The sequence below is a fragment of the Lolium rigidum genome, chromosome 5 (genome assembly GCF_022539505.1).
Source record: "Lolium rigidum isolate FL_2022 chromosome 5, APGP_CSIRO_Lrig_0.1, whole genome shotgun sequence".
In the NCBI taxonomy this organism is placed as follows: Eukaryota; Viridiplantae; Streptophyta; class Magnoliopsida; order Poales; family Poaceae; genus Lolium; species Lolium rigidum.
In genome coordinates this window covers 61,514,956-61,533,983 of record NC_061512.1, presented here as the reverse complement: position 1 = coordinate 61,533,983, position 19,028 = coordinate 61,514,956, and the positions used below count along the sequence as shown (strand labels likewise).

At 44.6% G+C, this 19,028-nt stretch overlaps 1 protein-coding gene across 1 annotated transcript; it reads left to right on the top strand.

The window, feature by feature from the left end:
• The first annotated feature begins 14,939 nt into the window (after window positions 1–14,939).
• Window positions 14,940–18,793, top strand: LOC124653716 (probable prefoldin subunit 3). The gene is made up of 6 exons (XM_047192781.1): window positions 14,940–15,115; window positions 16,957–17,014; window positions 17,391–17,462; window positions 17,996–18,115; window positions 18,196–18,297; window positions 18,402–18,793. Exons 1-6 carry the CDS (start codon window positions 14,955–14,957, stop codon window positions 18,474–18,476), a joined length of 588 nt encoding a protein of 195 aa, XP_047048737.1. The 5' UTR covers window positions 14,940–14,954; the 3' UTR covers window positions 18,477–18,793.
• The last annotated feature ends 235 nt before the right edge of the window (window positions 18,794–19,028 follow it).

The window sequence follows — 19,028 nt, the reverse complement described above, 5'->3', positions numbered from 1 at the left end:
CCTCTCACCCACCTGCTCCCCACGACACCAGCAGCCGCCCAAACACCGCTGATGTCTACGGGTGCTTCTATTCTTGTAGACAGTGTTGGGCCTCCAAGAGCAGAGGTTTGTAGAACAGCAGCAAGTTTCCCTTAAGTGGATCACCCAAGGTTTATCGAACTCAGGGAGGAAGAGGTCAAAGATATCCCTCTCATGCAACCCTACAACCACAAAGCAAGAAGTCTCTTGTGTCCCCAACACACCTAATAGGTGGACTAGTTCGGCGAAGAGATAGTGAAATACAGGTGGTATGAATAAGTATGAGCAGTAGTAACGGCGCCAGAAAAGTGCTTGCTGGTGTGCAGTTGATGGTAGTAATATTGCAGGAAGTATAGATGCAGTAAAACAGTAAACAAGCAGCGATAGCAGTATTTAGGAACAAGGCCTAGGGATCATACTTTCACTAGTGGACACTCTCAACATTGATCACATAACAGAATAAATAAATAAATAGATGCTAGACTCTACACTCTCTTGTTGGATGATGAACACCACTAACTGTGTAGGATTACACGAACCCTCAATGCCGGAGTTAACAAGCTCCACAATATTCGATGTTCATGTTTAAATAACCTTAGAGTGCATAACAGATCAACATAACCAAACCAAGTACTAACATAGCATGCACACTCGTCACCTTCACACTACGAAAGGAGGAATAGATCACATCAATACTATCATAGCAATAGTTAACTTCATAATCTACAAGAGATCACAATCATAGCCCACGCCAAGTACTACACGATGCACACACTGTCACCATTACACCGTGCAGGAGGAATAAACTACTTTAATAACATCACTAGAGTATCACACAGATATATTGTGATACAAAACACATTGCAATCATAAAGAGATATAAATAAGCACTTCACTACGCCATTCATAACAGTGAATAAGTATTCGTGAAATATAGCCTAAGAGACCCACACGGTGCACACACTCGTCACCTTTACACACGTGGGACAAGGAGTCTCCGGAGATCACATAAGTAAAACCCACTTGACTAGCATAATGACATCTAGATTACAAGCATCATCATATGAATCTCAATCATGTAAGGCAGCTCATGAGATTATTGTATTGAAGCACATAGGAGAGAGATTAACCACATAGCTACCGGTACAGCCCCGAGCCTCGATGGAGAACTACTCCCTCCTCATGGGAGACATCAGCGTTGATGGAGATGGCGGTGGTGTCGATGGAGGATCCTTCCGGGGGCACTTCCCGTCCCGGCGGCGTGCCGGAACAGAGACTCCTGTCCCCCAGATCTTGGCTTCACGATGGCGGCGGCTCTGGAAGGTTTTCTCTGGTTTCGTCGAACGTGTCAGGGTTTTCGCGACGGAGGCTTTAAATAGGCGGAAGGGCAAGGTCGAGGGGGTCCGGGGGCCACCAGACACTAGGGCGGCGCGCCCTCCTCGGGCCGCGCCGCCACCATGTGTGGGCCCCCGTGGTCCCTCTCGACGGCTCTCGGGTGTTCCGGAAGCTCTCGGGGATTCTAATATCTTCGGTGTTGATTTCGTCCGATTCCGAGAATATTTCCTTACTAGGATTTCCGAAACCAAAAACAGCGAGAAAACAGGAACCGGCACTTCGGCATCTCGTCAATAGGTTAGTTCCGGAAAACGCATAATAATGACATAAAGTATGCATAAAACATGTAGATATCATCAATAATGTGGCATGGAACATAAGAAATTATCGATACGTCGGAGACGTATCAAGCATCCCCAAGCTTAGTTCCTGCTCGTCCCGAGCAGGTAAACGATAACAAAGATAATTTCTGAAGTGACATGCCATCATAACCTTGATCATACTATTGTAAGAATATGTAATGAATGCAGCGATCAAAACAATGGTAATGACATGAGTAAACAACTGAATCATAAAGCAAAGACTTTTCATGAATAGTACTTTCAAGACAAGCATCAATAAGTCTTGCATAAGAGTTAACTCATAAAGCAATAAATCAAAGTAAAGGTATTGAAGCAACACAAAGGAAGATTAAGTTTCAGCGGTTGCTTTCAACTTATAACATGTATATCTCATGGATAATTGTCAATGTAAAGTAATATAACAAGTGCAATATGCAAGTATGTAGGAATCAATGCACAGCTTCACACAAGTGTTTGCTTCTTGAGGTGGAGAGAAATAGGTGAACTGACTCAACATTAAAAGTAAAAGAAAGGTCCTTCAAAGAGGAAAGCATCGATTGCTATATTTGTGCTAGAGCTTTTATTTTGAAAACATGAAACAATTCTGTCAACGGTGGTAATAAAGCATATGTATCATGTAAATTATACCTTACAAGTTGCAAGCCTCATGCATAGTATACTAATAGTGCCCGCACCTTGTCCTAATTAGCTTGGACTACCGGGACCATCGCAATACACATGTTTTAACCAAGTGTCACAAAGGGGTACCTCCATGCCGCCTGTACAAAGGTCTAAGGAGAAAGCTCGCATTTTGGATTTCTCGCTTTTGATTATTCTCAACTTAGACATCCATACCGGGACAACATGGACAACAGATAATGGACTCCTCTTCAATGCATAAGCATGTAGCAACAATTAGTGTTCTCATATGAGATTGAGGATATATGTCCAAAACTGAAACTTCCACCATGATTCATGGTTTTAGTTAGCGGCCCAATGTTCTTCTCTAACAATATGCATGCTCTAACCATTAAAGTGGTAGATCTCCCTTACTTCAGACAAGACGGACATGCATAGCAACTCACATGATATTCAACAAAGAGTAGTTGATGGCGTCCCCGAGAAACATGGTTATCGCACAACAAGCAACTTAATAAGAGATAAAGTGCATAAGTACATATTCAATACCACAAAAGTTTTTAAGCTATTTGTCCCATGAGCTATATATTGCAAAGGTAAAGAATGGAAATTTTAAAGGTAGCACTCAAGCAATTTGCTTTGGAATGGCGGAGAAATACCATGTAGTAGGTAGGTATGGTGGACACAAATGGCATAGTGGTTGGCTCAAGGATTTTGGATGCATGAGAAGTATTCCCTCTCGATACAAGTTTTAGGCTAGCAAGGTTATTTGAAACAAACACAAGGATGAACCGGTGCAGAAAAACTCACATAAAAGACATATTGTAAACATTATAAGACTCTACACCGTCTTCCTTGTTGTTCAAAACTCAATACTAGAAATTATCTAGACTTTAGAGAGACCAAATATGCAAACCAAATTTAGCAAGCTCTAGGTGTTTCTTCATTAATGGGTGCAAAGTATATGATGCAAGAGCTTAAACATGAGCACAACAATTGCCAAGTATCGAATTATTCAAGACATTTTTAGAATTACTACATGTAGCATTTCCCGATTCCAACCATATAACAATTTAACGAAGAAGATTCAACCTTCGCCATGAATACTATGAGTAAAGCCTAAGGACATATTTGTCCATATGCAACAGCGGAGAGTGTTTCTCTCCCACACAATGAATGCTAGGATCCATTTTATTCAAACAAAACAAAAACAAACCGACGCTCCTAGCAAAGTACATAAGATGTGATGGAATAAAAATATAGTTTCAGGGGAGGAACCTGATAATGTTGTCGATGAAGAAGGGGATGTCTTAGGCATCCCGAAGCTTAGACGCTTGAGTCTTCTTAGAATATGCAGGGGTGAACCACCGGGGCATCCCCAAGCTTAGAGCTTTCACTCTCCTTGATCATATTGTATCATCCTCCTCTCTTGATCCTTGAAAACTTCCTCCACACCAAACTCGAAACAACTCATTAGAGGGTTAGTGCATAATAAAAATTCCCATGTTCAGAGGTGACATAATCATTCTTAACACTTCTGGACATTGCACAAAGCTATTGGACATTAATGGAACAAAGAAATTCATCCACCATAGCAAAAGGGGCAATGCGAAATAAAAGGCAGAATCTGTCAAAACAGAACAGTCCGTAAAGATGGATTTTATTGAGGCACCAGACTTGCTCAAATGAAAATGCTCAAATTTAATGAAAGTTGCGTACATATCTGAGGATCACGCACGTAAAATGGCATATTTTTCTGACCTACCTACAGAGATCCAGGTCGAAATTCGTGACAGCAAAGAAATCTGTTACTGCGCAGTAATCCAAATCTAGTATGAACCTTACTATCAAAGACTTTACTTGGCACAACAATACAACAAAACTAAGATAAGGAGAGGTTGCTACAGTAGTAACAACTTCCAAGACACAAATATAAAATAGAGGCTGTAGCAAAATAAACACATGGGTTATCTGCCAAGAAGTTCTTTCTTTATAGCCATTAAGATGGGCTCAGCAGTTTTAATGATGCACTCGCAAAAAATAGTAGTTGAAGCAAAAGAGAGCATCAAGAGGCAAATTCAAAACAAATTTAAGTCTAACATGCTTCCTATGCATAGGAGTCTTGTAAAGAAACAAGTTCATGAAGAGCAAAGTAACAAGCATAGAAAGATAAAACAAGCGCAGCTTCAAAAATTTCAGCACATAGAGAGGCATTTTAGTAACATGAAAATTTCTACAACCATATTTTCCTCTCTCATAATAATATACAGTAGCATCATGAGCAAACTCAACAATATAACTATCAAATGAAACATTCTTATCATGAGTCTCATGCATAAAATTATTACTCTCCACATAAGCATAATCAATTTTATTAGTTGTAGTGGGAGCAAATTCAACAAAGTAGCTATCATTATTATTCTCATCAAGTGTAGGAGGCATAGTATAATCACAACAAAATTTACTCTCCATAGTAGGTGGCACCAAAAGACCACTATCATTATAATCATCATAAATAGGAGGCAAAGTATCATCAAAGAAAATTTTCTCCTCAATGCTTGGTGTACTAAAAAGATCATGCTCATCAAGTTTCCCCAAGCTTAGAACTTTCTATATCTTTATCAACAGTGGTGTTCAAAGCTTTCATACTAATATTACTACCAGCATGCAAATAAGGTTCCATAGGTTTTTTTAATTTTCGCATCAAACCATCCATGTCTTAAATCAGGAAATAGAATAAGAAGCTCATTGTTGTCCATTATGCCTAACTAGTGTAAACAAGAAACAAAACGATGCAATTGCAGGATCTAAAGGAAATAGCTTCGAGCACACACACAACGGCAACAGAAAAGTACTTTTACCTGGGACCGGAGTATGAGAGCCTTTAACCTTTCCTCCCCGGCAACGGCGCCAGAAAAGTGGCTAGTTGCCGGGGTCCGGTGTGTGTGTGTCGTTTACCTTTCCTCCCCGGCAACGGCGCCAGAAAAGTGCTTGATGTCTACGGGTGCTTCTATTCTTGTAGACAGTGTTGGGCCTCCAAGAGCAGAGGTTTGTAGAACAGCAGCAAGTTTCCCTTAAGTGGATCTCCCAAGGTTTATCGAACTCAGGGAGGAAGAGGTCAAAGATATCCCTCTCATGCAACCCTACAACCACAAAGCAAGAAGTCTCTTGTGTCCCCAACACACCTAATAGGTGCACTAGTTCGGCGAAGAGATAGTGAAATACAGGTGGTATGAATAAGTATGAGCAGTAGTAACGGCGCCATAAAAGTGCTTGCTGGCGTGCGGTTGATGGTAGTAATATTGCAGGAAGTATAGATGCAGTAAAACAGTAAACAAGCAGCGATAGAAGTATTTAGGAACAAGGCCTAGGGATCATACTTTCACTAGTGGACACTCTCAACATTGATCACATAATAGAATAAATAAATAGATGCTAGACTCTACACTCTCTTGTTGGATGATGAACACCACTAACTGTGTAGGATTACACGAACCCTCAATGCCGGAGTTAACAAGGTCCACAATATTCAATGTTCATGTTTAAATAAGCTTAGAGTGCATAACAGATCAACATAACCAAACCAAGTACTAACATAGCATGCACACTGTCACCTTCACACTACGAAAGGAGGAATAGATCACATCAATACTATCATAGCAATAGTTAACTTCATAATCTACAAGAGATCACAATCATAGCCCACGCCAAGTACTACACGATGCACACACTGTCACCATTACACCGTGCAGGAGGAATAAACTACTTTAATAACATCACTAGAGTAGCACACAGATATATTGTGATACAAAACACATTGCAATCATAAAGAGATATAAATAAGCACTTCACTACGCCATTCATAACATTGAATAAGTATTCTGTGAAATATAGCCTAAGAGACCCACACGGTGCACACACTGTCACCTTTACACACGTGGGATAAGGAGTCTCCGGAGATCACATAAGTAAAACCCACTTGACTAGCATAATGACATCTAGATTACAAGCATCATCATATGAATCTCAATCATGTAAGGCAGCTCATGAGATTATTGTATTGAAGCACATAGGAGAGAGCTTAACCACATAGCTACCGGTACAGCCCGAGCCTCGATGGAGAACTACTCCCTCCTCATGGGAGACAGCAGCGTTGATGGAGATGGCGGTGGTGTCGATGGAGGAGCCTTCCGGGGGCACTTCCCCGTCCCGGCGGCGTGCCGGAACAGAGACTCCTGTCCCCCAGATCTTGGCTTCGCGATGGCGGCGGCTCTGGAAGGTTTTCTCTGGTTTCATCGAACGTGTCAGGGTTTTCGTGACGGAGGCTTTAAATAGGCGGAAGGGCAAGGTCAGAGGGGGTCTGGGGCCACCAGACACTAGGGCGGCGCGCCCCCCTCCTGGGCCGCGCCGCCACCATGTGTGGGCCCCCTGTGGCCCCTCTCTGACGGTTCTCGGGTGTTCTGGAAGCTCCCGGGAATTCTAAGATCTTCGGTGTTGATTTCGTCCGATTCCGAGAATATTTCCTTACTAGGATTTCTGAAACCAAAAACAGCAGAAAATAGGAACTGGCACTTCGGCATCTCGTCAATAGGTTAGTTCCGGAAAACGCATAATAATGACATAAAGTATGCATAAAACATGTAGATATCATCAATAATGTGGCATGGAACATAAGAAATTATCGATACGTCGGAGACGTATCAACCGCCATTGGCTCGCCCGCGCCCTGTGCACGACGACATCGTCGACCTCTGCCGCCACGGCCTGCGAGGACGATGACGTCTCCCGAGCTGCTACGTCCTCCTCTGGCAGCGCCACGACGCGCGTCAGCAACGCCTCGAAGTCGCCTACAGGACGCCACCATCCCTCTGGCCCAGCATGACCTCCCTCGCCGTCGTCATCGACGACCTGCCCCGCACCCCACGGGCTTGCCTCGACCCTATAAATAGTGCCCCTCCCCGAGCTATCCGAGCACACCATCGGCCTCCCCTCTTCTCACTCGCTCTCCTCGACCTCTTGCTACACCACTTTAGCCACCACACCGCCGCAATTTCGCCGGAGTCTGCCGCTGCAGTAGCTCGACGAATCCGACGATCCCGAGCACCCCTGGAGCCGCCGCAACCCTCCTTCGACTCGCCTTCATCGACAACGTCGATTGCCCGCCTCGCCGACCTCGCTGGACGCCGGTGAGCCTCCTATCGCAACCCCCTGGCCATCGGTAGGGTTAGGTCTCCGGCGAGCCCTGTTGAGGAAGGGGACGACCCTCAGCCGTCGATCCTCCTTTTAATCCGACGGCCCTCATCGCGTACCGCTTCGGGCTGGGGAAACACTGGCTGATAGTGGACCCCGCCATCAGGCCCCTCTCATCCCGCGTGGCAGCTCAGCTGGGCTGGCCCGTTTAACCCTCTCCGGCCCATTTCTTTTTTCCACGCAGGCCCTTTAAATTCAAATCCGAATAATTTGATTTAATTCATTTTTCTCACAGATGCTTTGTTCAAATTCATATAACTTCAAGTATACTGAACCAAATTTGACAAACTTTATATATTTGGAAAGAGCATGAAATTCTCTATCCAACCCCACTGGTTTGAACCCTAGATCTATTGTAGATTTTGAATAGCAAAAATAACAAGTCAGAGAGTTTTCAGATTTCAAATAAATTTATAAAATCAACAATTTTGAATTTTGAGGTGATTCCACCTCTCATAATTCACATTTCAAGTACTCTAATTTTTTATGCAAAAATATGATATGGGTACTGTATATGATCATGGGCTAGAGCAAAGTATTGGCTATGTAGTCAAATTCTAGCCCATTTAAACTATTTCAAAATTAGTGTTTCAAATCTATGAGGTGTAGCACCTCATTTAAATCATCTTCCCAAGTGGTATTAAGTAATGTGAAGACCCTTGTTGCTTGGTCTCATATTTGCTCACTTGAGGATATTAAGTCAAATAGGATTTAAATTGCATGAGGTATAGAACCTCATTTAAATCATGCTTCTCAAATAATAAGTGTGAAGTGTTGACCTTGGTCAACATGTGACCATACATTGTTATTTGAGGAGATTAAATCTTAACAAGATTCAATGAGAGAAAATTATTTCTCCGAACTAAAGAGAAACCCTAATCCACATTTCAATGAGAGGAAATTATTTTTTTCTAACACTAAGTAAGAAAACCCTAGGTTAATATGGAGTAATGTTAGGTGATGATACTATATCATCTTGAATGAGCCATTAAGGCTACTTAGGTTCATTAAGTATTGTTTGATGTTTGTATCCTCATATTCGTTTATAGACGCTAGTACCGGAGACTATCAAGAGGAGGAGGTATTCTACCAAGAAGAAGAAGAGAACTTTGATCACTACCCCAACCAAGGCAAGCTAATATTCTTGCAAGATACCCAATGTGCAAGGCTCTACAAGAGCAAGGCACCATTACATTTTAATTTAAGCCTAATGGTCCTATCCCAAGCTTTTACTTTACAAGCTTTATTGAATTTTATTTATCAAAGTTACTTTTTGATTCATGATTCACTTGGTTTAGTTATGGAGTAGTACAAGAGCATCACACTTAGCCTACAAAGGTATAAGCTAGTTAGCACCTCTCATGACTAGTTGCTAGTGCTAAGATTAAAAATGACTACTCTAGATGGGAACTTGTGAAAACCAATGACTTTGAAAACCTTGTAATGATGAGTCATTCTATTGAAAGATTTTGAAGGTGAATATAACTGGTGAATGACATGGTGAACTTTACAAAAACTGATGGTTGGGTTCGGATGCGATACCATTCCAATTTACGAGTACCCCCACAATACCTAATTATGGGTAGGGCTTAACTGGAAGTTTATGTGTCTTAGTATGGGTTCCCTCTAAACAAGCGTCATCGGGGTTATGCCGAAAGCTGCCTCCACAACAAAAGAAATGACGTGAAATGAGGTGAATGTCCGGCCCAAGCCCTGTGCAGTTCCCAGGCTGACCGTTTGTCTTCACTGGGAGGCCAAGCACATGGGGAGAGGTACCTATACTAGGGTATGTAAGTGAAAGGTTAGGGTTGATGATCCGCATACTGAGTATGATTATTCAGTGTTATTCCTCACGGATGTAATCAAATGTTGTGGCACAAGTGTGCAACCTCTGCAGAGTGTAAACCTATTCGAATAGTCGCGTCCGCGGTCATGGACAGTTGGAAAGGCCATACTGTTCCGTCATCAAAACTTTTCCAAAATATGAATGGTGAATTGTGACTTGAACTTGAAAGGTGACTTTGACTTTGAATCACAACAGAGTTGTGGGAATGACACTAATGTTCCCACTTGAGTTAAGTTAGACAAATGAAGAGTCTTGTTTACTAAAATGCTTATGAAACAAAATTGGCTTTATGCAAATGAACTTAGAGCTTAGAACCCCCTTACTTTAATTGTTAGTGCTTACACTAGTATTAGTTTGCGAGTACTTTAAAGTACTCATGGCTGTGTCCCTGGCTATTCAAATGGCCAGACTATGAAGAAGAGCCCCAGTACGAGAAAGATGGACAGCAGGACGTCTACGACAACTAGGACCACTCCTGACGTCAACAGTCGCCTGTGGAGCAGATGGATCTCTACTACGTATTTCCGCTATGTGTTATGTAATTGATCAATAGATCAAGTGTTGTAATGAGACTGGATCATGTGATCCTTTTGTTGTAAGACTATTATGATGCCGTAATGAATGATGTGTTGTGGTATCAATCTATTATGTCTCGCAAAAACAATATTCTTGGGATTGCGATGTACGGCATAATAGGCATCTGGACTTAAAAATCCGGGTGTTGACACTAGAGGAAATGGAAGAATTTATATCATGGCAACAAGACAAAGCAAGCATATCATCATGAGATTTATTCAAGCAATTTACACATGATATGCATGGACTATCAACACAAGCATGTATGACATTTATAGTGCTTGATGTGTTTATGTCCAAAGATGAAGCATTGCAATAAGATAGAGATGGAGGATCATCAAGAATAAGCTTAGTATCAAGAATGCAATGATCATCACCACTCACCTTAGTATTTCCTTGTGTCTTGCAACACGTTGGTGAAGTGGATGAAAGTTCATCATCCTCAATAATATTGGACACATCATATTTATCTTGAGGATTTGTCCATAGCTCATGAGCGCTTCGAAAAGGCATGATTGCAAAAAATATCTATGTTGCTCAAAGCATTAACAAGCACATGAAGCATGAGCATTGAGATATAAATTTTTCTCATCCTCTAAACATAGATTTTGGGAATCCATTAGAGGAGAAAAACATGTATCTACAATTTTCCCCATATAAAGTCAATGGACCGAAAATGACTAAGCATGCAAATTTTCCTTATACATAATTTGTGCCATCGAATATAAAAGTGTCATCATGCACTAATCCCTAGCCGACTTCTTTACTCTCAAGGCGGTGAATCCTAAAATGAGAGACTGTGCTCTGATACCAATTGAAAGGACACAGATGCCTCCTAGAAGGGGAGTTGAATATACGGTTTAAAACTTTTACGGTAAAGGCTTAACAAATGCAGAATAAAACTAGTGTTTAATTTGTCAAGCACAAAACCTATATAACTAGGGTTCACCTATGTGCACCAACAACTTATGCTATCAAGGCAAGCAACTTTGTGATAGCAAGATATATAACTTCAAGCACAAAGGCTATCACAAAGTAAAGTGCATAAGTAAAGAGATCGGGTATAGGAATAACCAAGGTGACGCAGAGACAATGATATATCCCGAATTTCACACTCTTGCGAGTGCTACTTCCCATTGGAGTCGTGTGGAGGCACAATGCTCCCCAAACGCCACAAAGGCCTGGCATTATTCTCCTCAAATCTTCCCACCAAAAGGGAAGTCCTCGATCCACTATGGAACCTTGAGGGTGGTGACCGAACATGCAAAAAGCTTGCGTCAAACTCCAACACTTAATTGGAGGCTCCTAAGAAACCGCCACAAAGGCCTCACACTTGAGGAAACTCCAAAACTTAATTGGAGACCCCAAGAACGCCAGAAAGACCACTAGGCCATCTAGAATCCAAAGACCCAAGAGGAATAAGCTCCGGGAACATGCTCCCGTAGTGAATATCTCACGAACTTTCACCTCCACGTATCACCGCGGAGAAGTCAAACTGATGCACCAAATGAATGGCAAAAACACCACTAAGATGCCCAAATCCGTAACTCTCAAATTCCAACAAATCTACTAAGGCTATTGGGGGAATAAGAGAAGAAGAACAAATAGGAGGAGGAACACCAAATTTCTCAAAGATCTAGATCTAGTGGATTCCCCTCACAAAGAGAGGGATTTGTTGGTCAAGATGTAGATGTAGATCTCCTCTATCTTTTCCTCAAATATGAGTAGGAATCGTGGAGGGATTATAGGGAGAAGAAGCTTCTTAAAGTCAACAATGGAGTAGAGAGAATAGGAGAACCAACCAGCTCAAGGGGATAAAAGCCGGCCATTTATACCCCCCAAAACGGAATCTAACCGTTGGAAATAGAACTAAAAAAATAGCGCGTAACTGACCTTCCGACTCTGCCAGAGCGGTCCAACCATGGTCGGACATTACAGCCAAGGGTACTATGAGGAATTCAACCTAGTCGGACCTTCCGGCCGTGGCCAGACCATTCCAGCTAGGTAGCACACCCGCAAAAAGAGCGCTATAACTTGAGAATCCGAAATCTGGTTTTGATGATCTTGGGTTTGTTTTCAAGCTAGCAACAAGATATATAAGATCATGCAGAGAACCATCATAGTCCAACAAAGGAGGATAGAAACAAGTTAAGAAAGGTTTGACCTATCTAGAAAAGACAAACCGGTAAAACCTCTAATATCGAAAACACAACAAGTTGAGTTAGGAAACTCAGATTTAGGTGAAACCAATTTTGTTTGAAATAGCATGAAAACCCGGTGTGCATATACATATTGCCCTCCCCGTCGAACAAGACCTCGACAGGCCACCGACAGAAGCTGCATCTGGCCTCCTACAGCTGCAACTTGGTCGACTCGGCGCTGTCGACGAACTTGTCTGGCAACCGCTTGATGCCGAGTGGGTCCTCGTTGATGCGGAGGATGAACTCGAAGCATCTTGTCTCCTCCAAAGACGACGACGGCACATGTGACGACGAGCGGCGGGGTGATGCTGCTCTAGCACGGCGGCCCCGGCCGCGGCGACCGCGTTCGTGGCCTCGACCACCTGGACCAGCCATGGATTCCCTCGCGGGCTTGTGGAGAGCGACACTACGGTGGAGGTTGTGCGGCGGCTAGGATTTGTGTGGAGGAAATGAGATGAGGCAACCGAGCGCATGCCCCTCTTTATATACGCCAGCGTCCGCGGAGACGCATCCGAGGCGCTTATTTGGGCCGCGTTTGCGTCTCCGCGGACAGCCCGATTACTATACGTCGAACCGTTGAGCCTGATTCTAGACACATTTTTTGATTGCGCGGTCGGAAATGGTCGCTCCGCGTCCTTTGCGCTGTCCCGTTAGAGATGGCTTTAGGCCTTTGCGGGAGGAGGTTGTGTGTGAGTGAAGATGCTCTTACATCCTTATGGGTGTAAACAGATCGGATCGGATCGGATTTTACGCATACCATATCCTCTACCATATATTTTTCCCGGATTCGGATCAGAGCGGATATTGATCGGTTTCGGATGAGAATGCGGATATATCGGTGTGCAGATTCGAATCGAAAATGGAGCGGACCCAGACCGGAAACAAAAATAGTCGGATATATGCTCTCATCGTAGATAGTACTATCTTGAGAGAGATTTAAACTTTTAGTCTTGTGTGCAGTTAAGAAGAAAGGACATAATGCACTAAAACTCAAACATTATTAGTAATTCAAACCTTCGGATTATCCTAATTAAATTTCGGATAATTCATATCCGCATGTTATTTGCTATACCATATCCGGAGCACCACTTCGAAATCGGATATCCTTATCCGCTGAATTCATTAAAATCGAATATAGATACCTTAAAGGGAAACGATGACGTTCCCCTGGGGGAACATCGTTCTGATCCCCCGCCTCCTATGCACGTCACGCGTCTCTGCGGAGCGGAATAAAACGGACAGCACATGGTGGGGCCCACCTCATCTTCCACCACGACCTTATCCTTTCGTGCAGATTTTCCCCAATCTTTTCTCCCACGAGCCGGCGTCCATGGCTGGAGATGGAACACCGCGCGCCCCACGCTGCTGCGCCCCCACGCTGCTGCACCACCACCTCCCCTACCCCGCCATGGCTACCATCCCTCCTCCCTGCTCCGCGCTGCCCGGTCGTGATTCACTCTGGCCGCCATAGCCGGATGAGAGACCCAGGGGAGGTCGTCGGCCGGCACCGTCGCCGGCAACCACGAGCCCGCGTCCATGGCTGGAGATGGAGCACCGCGCGCTCCCACGCTGCTGCACCACCACCTCGCCTACCCCCGCCATGGCTACCATCTCTCCTGCCTGCTCGGCGCTCTGCTACAAGCCTCCGACGGAGCTGCTACAATAGCACGGCGACGCTGCTACATTCGCGTCACTGCTACATGCCCCGGCGGCGCTGCTACAGTAGCCTGGCGACGCTGCTACATTCGACATGCGTCACTGCTACAATAGCCTGGCAGCACTGCTACAATCAGCCTCGCTGCTACAATCAGCCTCGGCGGCGCTCCTACAAGAGCCCTGTGTGCTGCTACAATCGGCAGTCGGCGTTGCTACAATAGTTTGGCGGGGCTGCTACAATCAGCAGGCGGGGCTGCTACAAGCTACAACCGGCGAGCGGGAACAATGAGCGCCGACTTCCAATCGGCGGCAGAGGTGCGGCGGCGACTGCTACAATGGATGGCGGCGGCTGCTACAAGAGGGGGCGATGGATGGATGGCGGCGGCGATTTGCTACAACCGGCGTCTTGCTGCAAAGTGGCGGCGGCTGCTACAAATCGGGCGCCACCGTGCTGCGAGGAGGCCGACGAGGTCGGCGGCGATGCTACCACACCAGCGGCGGTGCTACAAACCCAGAACGATGGTGCTGCATGCGAGGCGCAGTGGTACTACCGGCACCGGCGGTGGTGCTGCATGTGAGCGTAGTGCTACCGCTGACTCCGGCGGTGGTGTTTCCGGCGCCGGCGACAGTGCTGCGGGCGCGAGCAACTGTGCTAGAAGCCGAAGTCGACATGCGCTCCCGCAGAGTCAAGGTCGTGCGTAAAGGTCGGGAGGAGGGAAATTATTTTATCGGTTGGTTTTCTTTTTTTCCGCCCAAGGAGCGCTGACCCAGATCTAATTAGCACCGCATCGTACGGTTGGGGACCCGGGGGATCGGGGATTTGATCCCCTGGGAACGCTCAGCGCTTCTCTACCTTAAAACGGATTCGGCGCCGGTTTCGATGCGGAAATTATCCTATCCATTTACACCCGTGTACATCCTAGTTGTAAGCCAACCCGCTGGGCCGGTCTGGAAGCCCAAACTAAGATGGACCCTACCAAACAGTCGCACAGGTTGTGCTCATACTCCTCAGTTGGGCCTAGCTTGGGCACACTCCCGACCCCCTCTTCAGTTTGGGCCTTCTCTCCTCGCCTCCTCTCCTGTCTCCTGCTCATGGCGGCGGCCACTTCCTCGTCGGCGGTGGCGGCATCCACGCCGCAGGGAGTGCCGGAGCGGCGGGGAATCCCGGCGGCGTCCTTCGTGGAGGATGTGGAGACCTACCTCCGCCAGGCCGGGCTCGACGTCAACTCCGCCCTCGCCTTCCTCCAAGAAAGGTAGCTGCTGCTCCGCTCCGCTCCTCTCCCCTAAACCCTACCTGTGTTCATCTCGAGGAATCCTGGTCCGGCTGCTGCTGCAGCCGGGAGGATGGATCCTTGGGCTGCTTCTCGCGCCGTGCCCTCCACCTGTTCGGTGAATTGGGGAGCTGGGTCGGTGCCCATCGGCTCGCTCTTGATCCAGGATTCGTCTGAGACGTGGGGGCGTTTCGCGTTCCTCTGGAGGTCGCCTGCGTCCGTGCCATGTGTCTTTGATCTATCTCTACAAGATCCTCAACATGTTAGATCCTTGTAGGGACCGTGCTGCTTTCGCCACTTATTTCATTGTCAGATTAGCTAAGCGCTTCCGGTAGTCATTAGAGGAGTGAACTGGTGCTGTGCTTGGATTGGATCTCTGGAAGTATCATTCTTGGTGCCTACTTGTGGATGGATATTTTAGCTTACTACTCCACCCCTCACACAGTATTGCACTCCTAATTCACTACCGCTGAGAAGATGCAAACTCTGCCTTAAGCTGCAGAGTCCACGCCAAGGATCGCTCAACTACGACTAGTCAATGAGCCGGTAACCGAAAACCTTGACTAGTCGTCACTACTTGCATGACTATGTCCATGAGTAGGTACCCTGTAGACTTGGCTCGACTCGTAAACCTTGGTCCACGCGAGGCTGAGAGCTTATTATCCACTCAATCATGGGATACAGTTCATTCAGATGTTGCATAAACTTCTTATGATGAGAGGCTGAGAGCTTGCATGCAGTTGTTACTCTCTATACCTCTTTGTTCCTGCAAATAAACCTTCCATTATTTAAGCTTGTCATTTCAGACTGACAATTGTTACTCCTTCGTGATTTAGACGATCTGTTAGTATTGTTCCTTCATGATTTAGACTATATTATGCCATGTTGCCTGTTTCTTTTTTCTTTTTTAACAAACTACATGTGATCTACTGTTCTTGCCTTCAGTGTTCATTTCTAGTTGGTAGGTAAAAGCAATTTCAGCATTATTGTCGGGGCGTGCTTCAGTGTCCCCCCCTTCCAACCAAACTTGAAGGGGGTAAATGTGCGTTTGGTTCGTGACCAGAAAATATGGATGATTCCATCCCAAAAATTGAATATTTCTGACCATATGATCCGTGAATTTCATGACTAATCTCACTAGCCACCTGAGAATTCATGGCCATCGACGCGACTCCGACACCTACCACCGTCGTATGTCTGGCTCCCCAGCTCGGCGGCGGCCACCAGGTCGCGGCAAGCGGTGGGCTTGCTTTTCCGCGTGGCTCCCCAGCTCGGCATCAACGGCCTCCAGGGCGCGGTGAGCGGCGGGCTTGATTTGCAACGTGGCTCCCTAGCTCGGCGGCAGCGGCCTTCATGGCATGGCGAGCAGCGAGCTTGCTACGTCTACGACACACCCAATCGACAGAAACAGCCTCGCTAAATACGTGCGGGCAGTGACCTTGCTAGGCATGGGTAGGTGGCCGCTCCGCTAGGTCCGGCTCTGCCACGAAGGGAAAAGGACCCGTTAATTACATATTAACTGGTGTGTTAATAGTTCTATTAATCGTTAATTAAACATATTTTATCCCATCCCATCCCGTACATATTTGCCCATGAACCAAACACACACGTGAAGTCAACACACGAAGGGGTATCAGCAGATCCTAGCCGTCTAAATAGAACAAAGTTTAGAGAGGGGGGACACCGGAGCAGGTTTTGGCAAATATCTCCCCTCTCTACATGTGTGCATTTACACTTCTTACCTGTGGCTGTGTTTTTTTCTGGTAGGATATTTGGTCGTGCTTTAGAGAAATCTAACCTGTCTTCTATTTATTTTTGCTTAGGCTGCAGCAGTACAAAATGGTGGAGATGAAGCTTTTAGCACAACAAAGAGAACTCCAGGTGCTCATACTTTTTCTGTTTATGTTTGTGGATGGAAGCTATTGAATACTAGTTACATTTCATTATTAGTAAATGTGGCATTACTTAACTTGGATCATCGATCTTCTGAGTGGAAGTATGATTAGATTTTACATTTGGTGATGGTCTCATGCTCCTGAATTGCAATATGATATTCCAGAGCACAACTGTTCTCTACTTTATACAGATAAAAGTGAATTAGTACTAAAAACGATGCCAGTGCTAACATGGAGTCAACTTTTGGTCATTAATCTAACTTGTGTTACAAGTACCATACTTACTTTTACTAGCAGTCGTCAATGATGCATGCTAATTATAGCACACATAACATATTGTAGCCATCTGGTCTTTATTACAGGCAAAAATTCCTGATATAGAGAAATGCTTGGGTATTGTTGCGACATTACAAGCTAAAAAGGCTTTGGGCGAGGTTTGCATAATTTCCTGAACTCCATTCCTTTTTTCAATTGTTTTCCCAATTCGGTGTATGGGATGCTCCCTTTTATTTCAGCTTAATGCCTTAAGTTGTATTACATTTCTTACATTGAATACCATGATAAAAACATTTGCAGGTTGAAGGTTGTAGATACAGTATCTTAGCATTTAGATTTAGACGCATAAAATACCATGTTTGACCTTTTGCATGTTTCTTAATACATAAGTCTGTTGCTAACTATTCTTCTGTTTTATTACCTTATTCCAATATGCTAGGTTATTACTCTGTGTTACCTGTTTCAGTTATCTCCAAAATTACCCTTCGTGACTATACTAATGTGGATCATTTTGTTATTATTCATTGTCTGTTGCTAACATCACTTAAGTACAACTTTTGAAAACAAAATGGTTCAAATGTTGGTAATTTCATGAAACGTTAACCATGCTGGATGCTAGCTGTTCTGTGTGAGATCATGTTGCTGAAAGTTAAGTAGTTAACTATCTGTGGCTTTCGTACACTTAATGCAGGCACTCATAGCCGATTTTGAATTATCTGAGGGAATCTATTCACGTGCGAAAATCGAGGACTCTGATTCAGTGTGTCTATGGTTGGGTGCAAATGTGATGCTGGAATACTCTTGCGACGAGGTTAATTTTGGGAGACCAAACATCGTCATATTCCAGTCTTTAGATTTTAGTTCCCCCCTCATTTCCTGGAGTTTTTACAGGCCAATGACCTCTTGAAAAAGAATTTGGAAAATGCGAGGGCCAGTTTAGAAGTCCTTGTTGGTGATCTTCAGTTCCTGCGGGACCAACAAACCATAACTCAGGTAAAATGGCCATGACTAGTTCACTAGTCTCAAATTGTGCTCGATTGAGCATACGATACAATCTTCAGACGCTCATTATCTCGAAACTCATTTTCTTTTGTCAGGTTACAATTGCTCGGATATTTAACTGGGACGTGCACCAGCGGAGAAGCAAACAGTCTGCTATAAAAGAAACATGATCATCATATTATCTGTGCCGCCAATGAAATCGGGTCCTTTTTGTATGTCTGGCAAAACATTTAGTCTGTCATCATAGTGTGTGTCCCTTGCTGGTGATGGTGCCTTGGCTGTGCGACAAAAATGTATCAATCTCATTTAGTTTTATAGTGTTGGAACTCTACTGTCTACTTGCTGTAGAAGATGATGTTCACTTTTGTTTTGGGCTACATGTACTTGTTTAGCGGTTGGTGAAACAAATTTTACAGAGCCCACTACCTTCTTTTCTAGCATGCCCACTGGGTTTCAATTCTCTATAAGATGAGCTGTTCCAATGTCAGCTTGCGCTATAGTTTACGGAGTATTTTGCTGCAATGTTTACTAGTACATTTTTACAGATTGGTTTACATAGTATTTTGCTGTAATGTTTACTCATAGGGTCTGACGTGTCAAATCAAAAGAAAAATGTTCAATGGTCATGCTTGTACAGTACCAATGTTGCTCTCAGATGTTACTGTTACCTGACTTTCACGTCAACAGGCTATTTTGATTAGGCTCCTTTTCGGTTACAGCTG

What these genes read in the sequence shown, in the direction of transcription:
- LOC124653716 (XM_047192781.1), top strand. Translation starts at nt 14,955, where the DNA reads ATGGCGGCGGCCACTTCCTCGTCGGCGGTGGCGGCATCCACGCCGCAG. An exon ending in CACAACAAAGAGAACTCCAG is followed by an intron (nt 17,015 to 17,390) that starts GTGCTCATACTT and finishes TCTTTATTACAG; the next exon opens with GCAAAAATTCCTGATATAGA. An exon ending in ACCAACAAACCATAACTCAG is followed by an intron (nt 18,298 to 18,401) that starts GTAAAATGGCCA and finishes TTCTTTTGTCAG; the next exon opens with GTTACAATTGCTCGGATATT.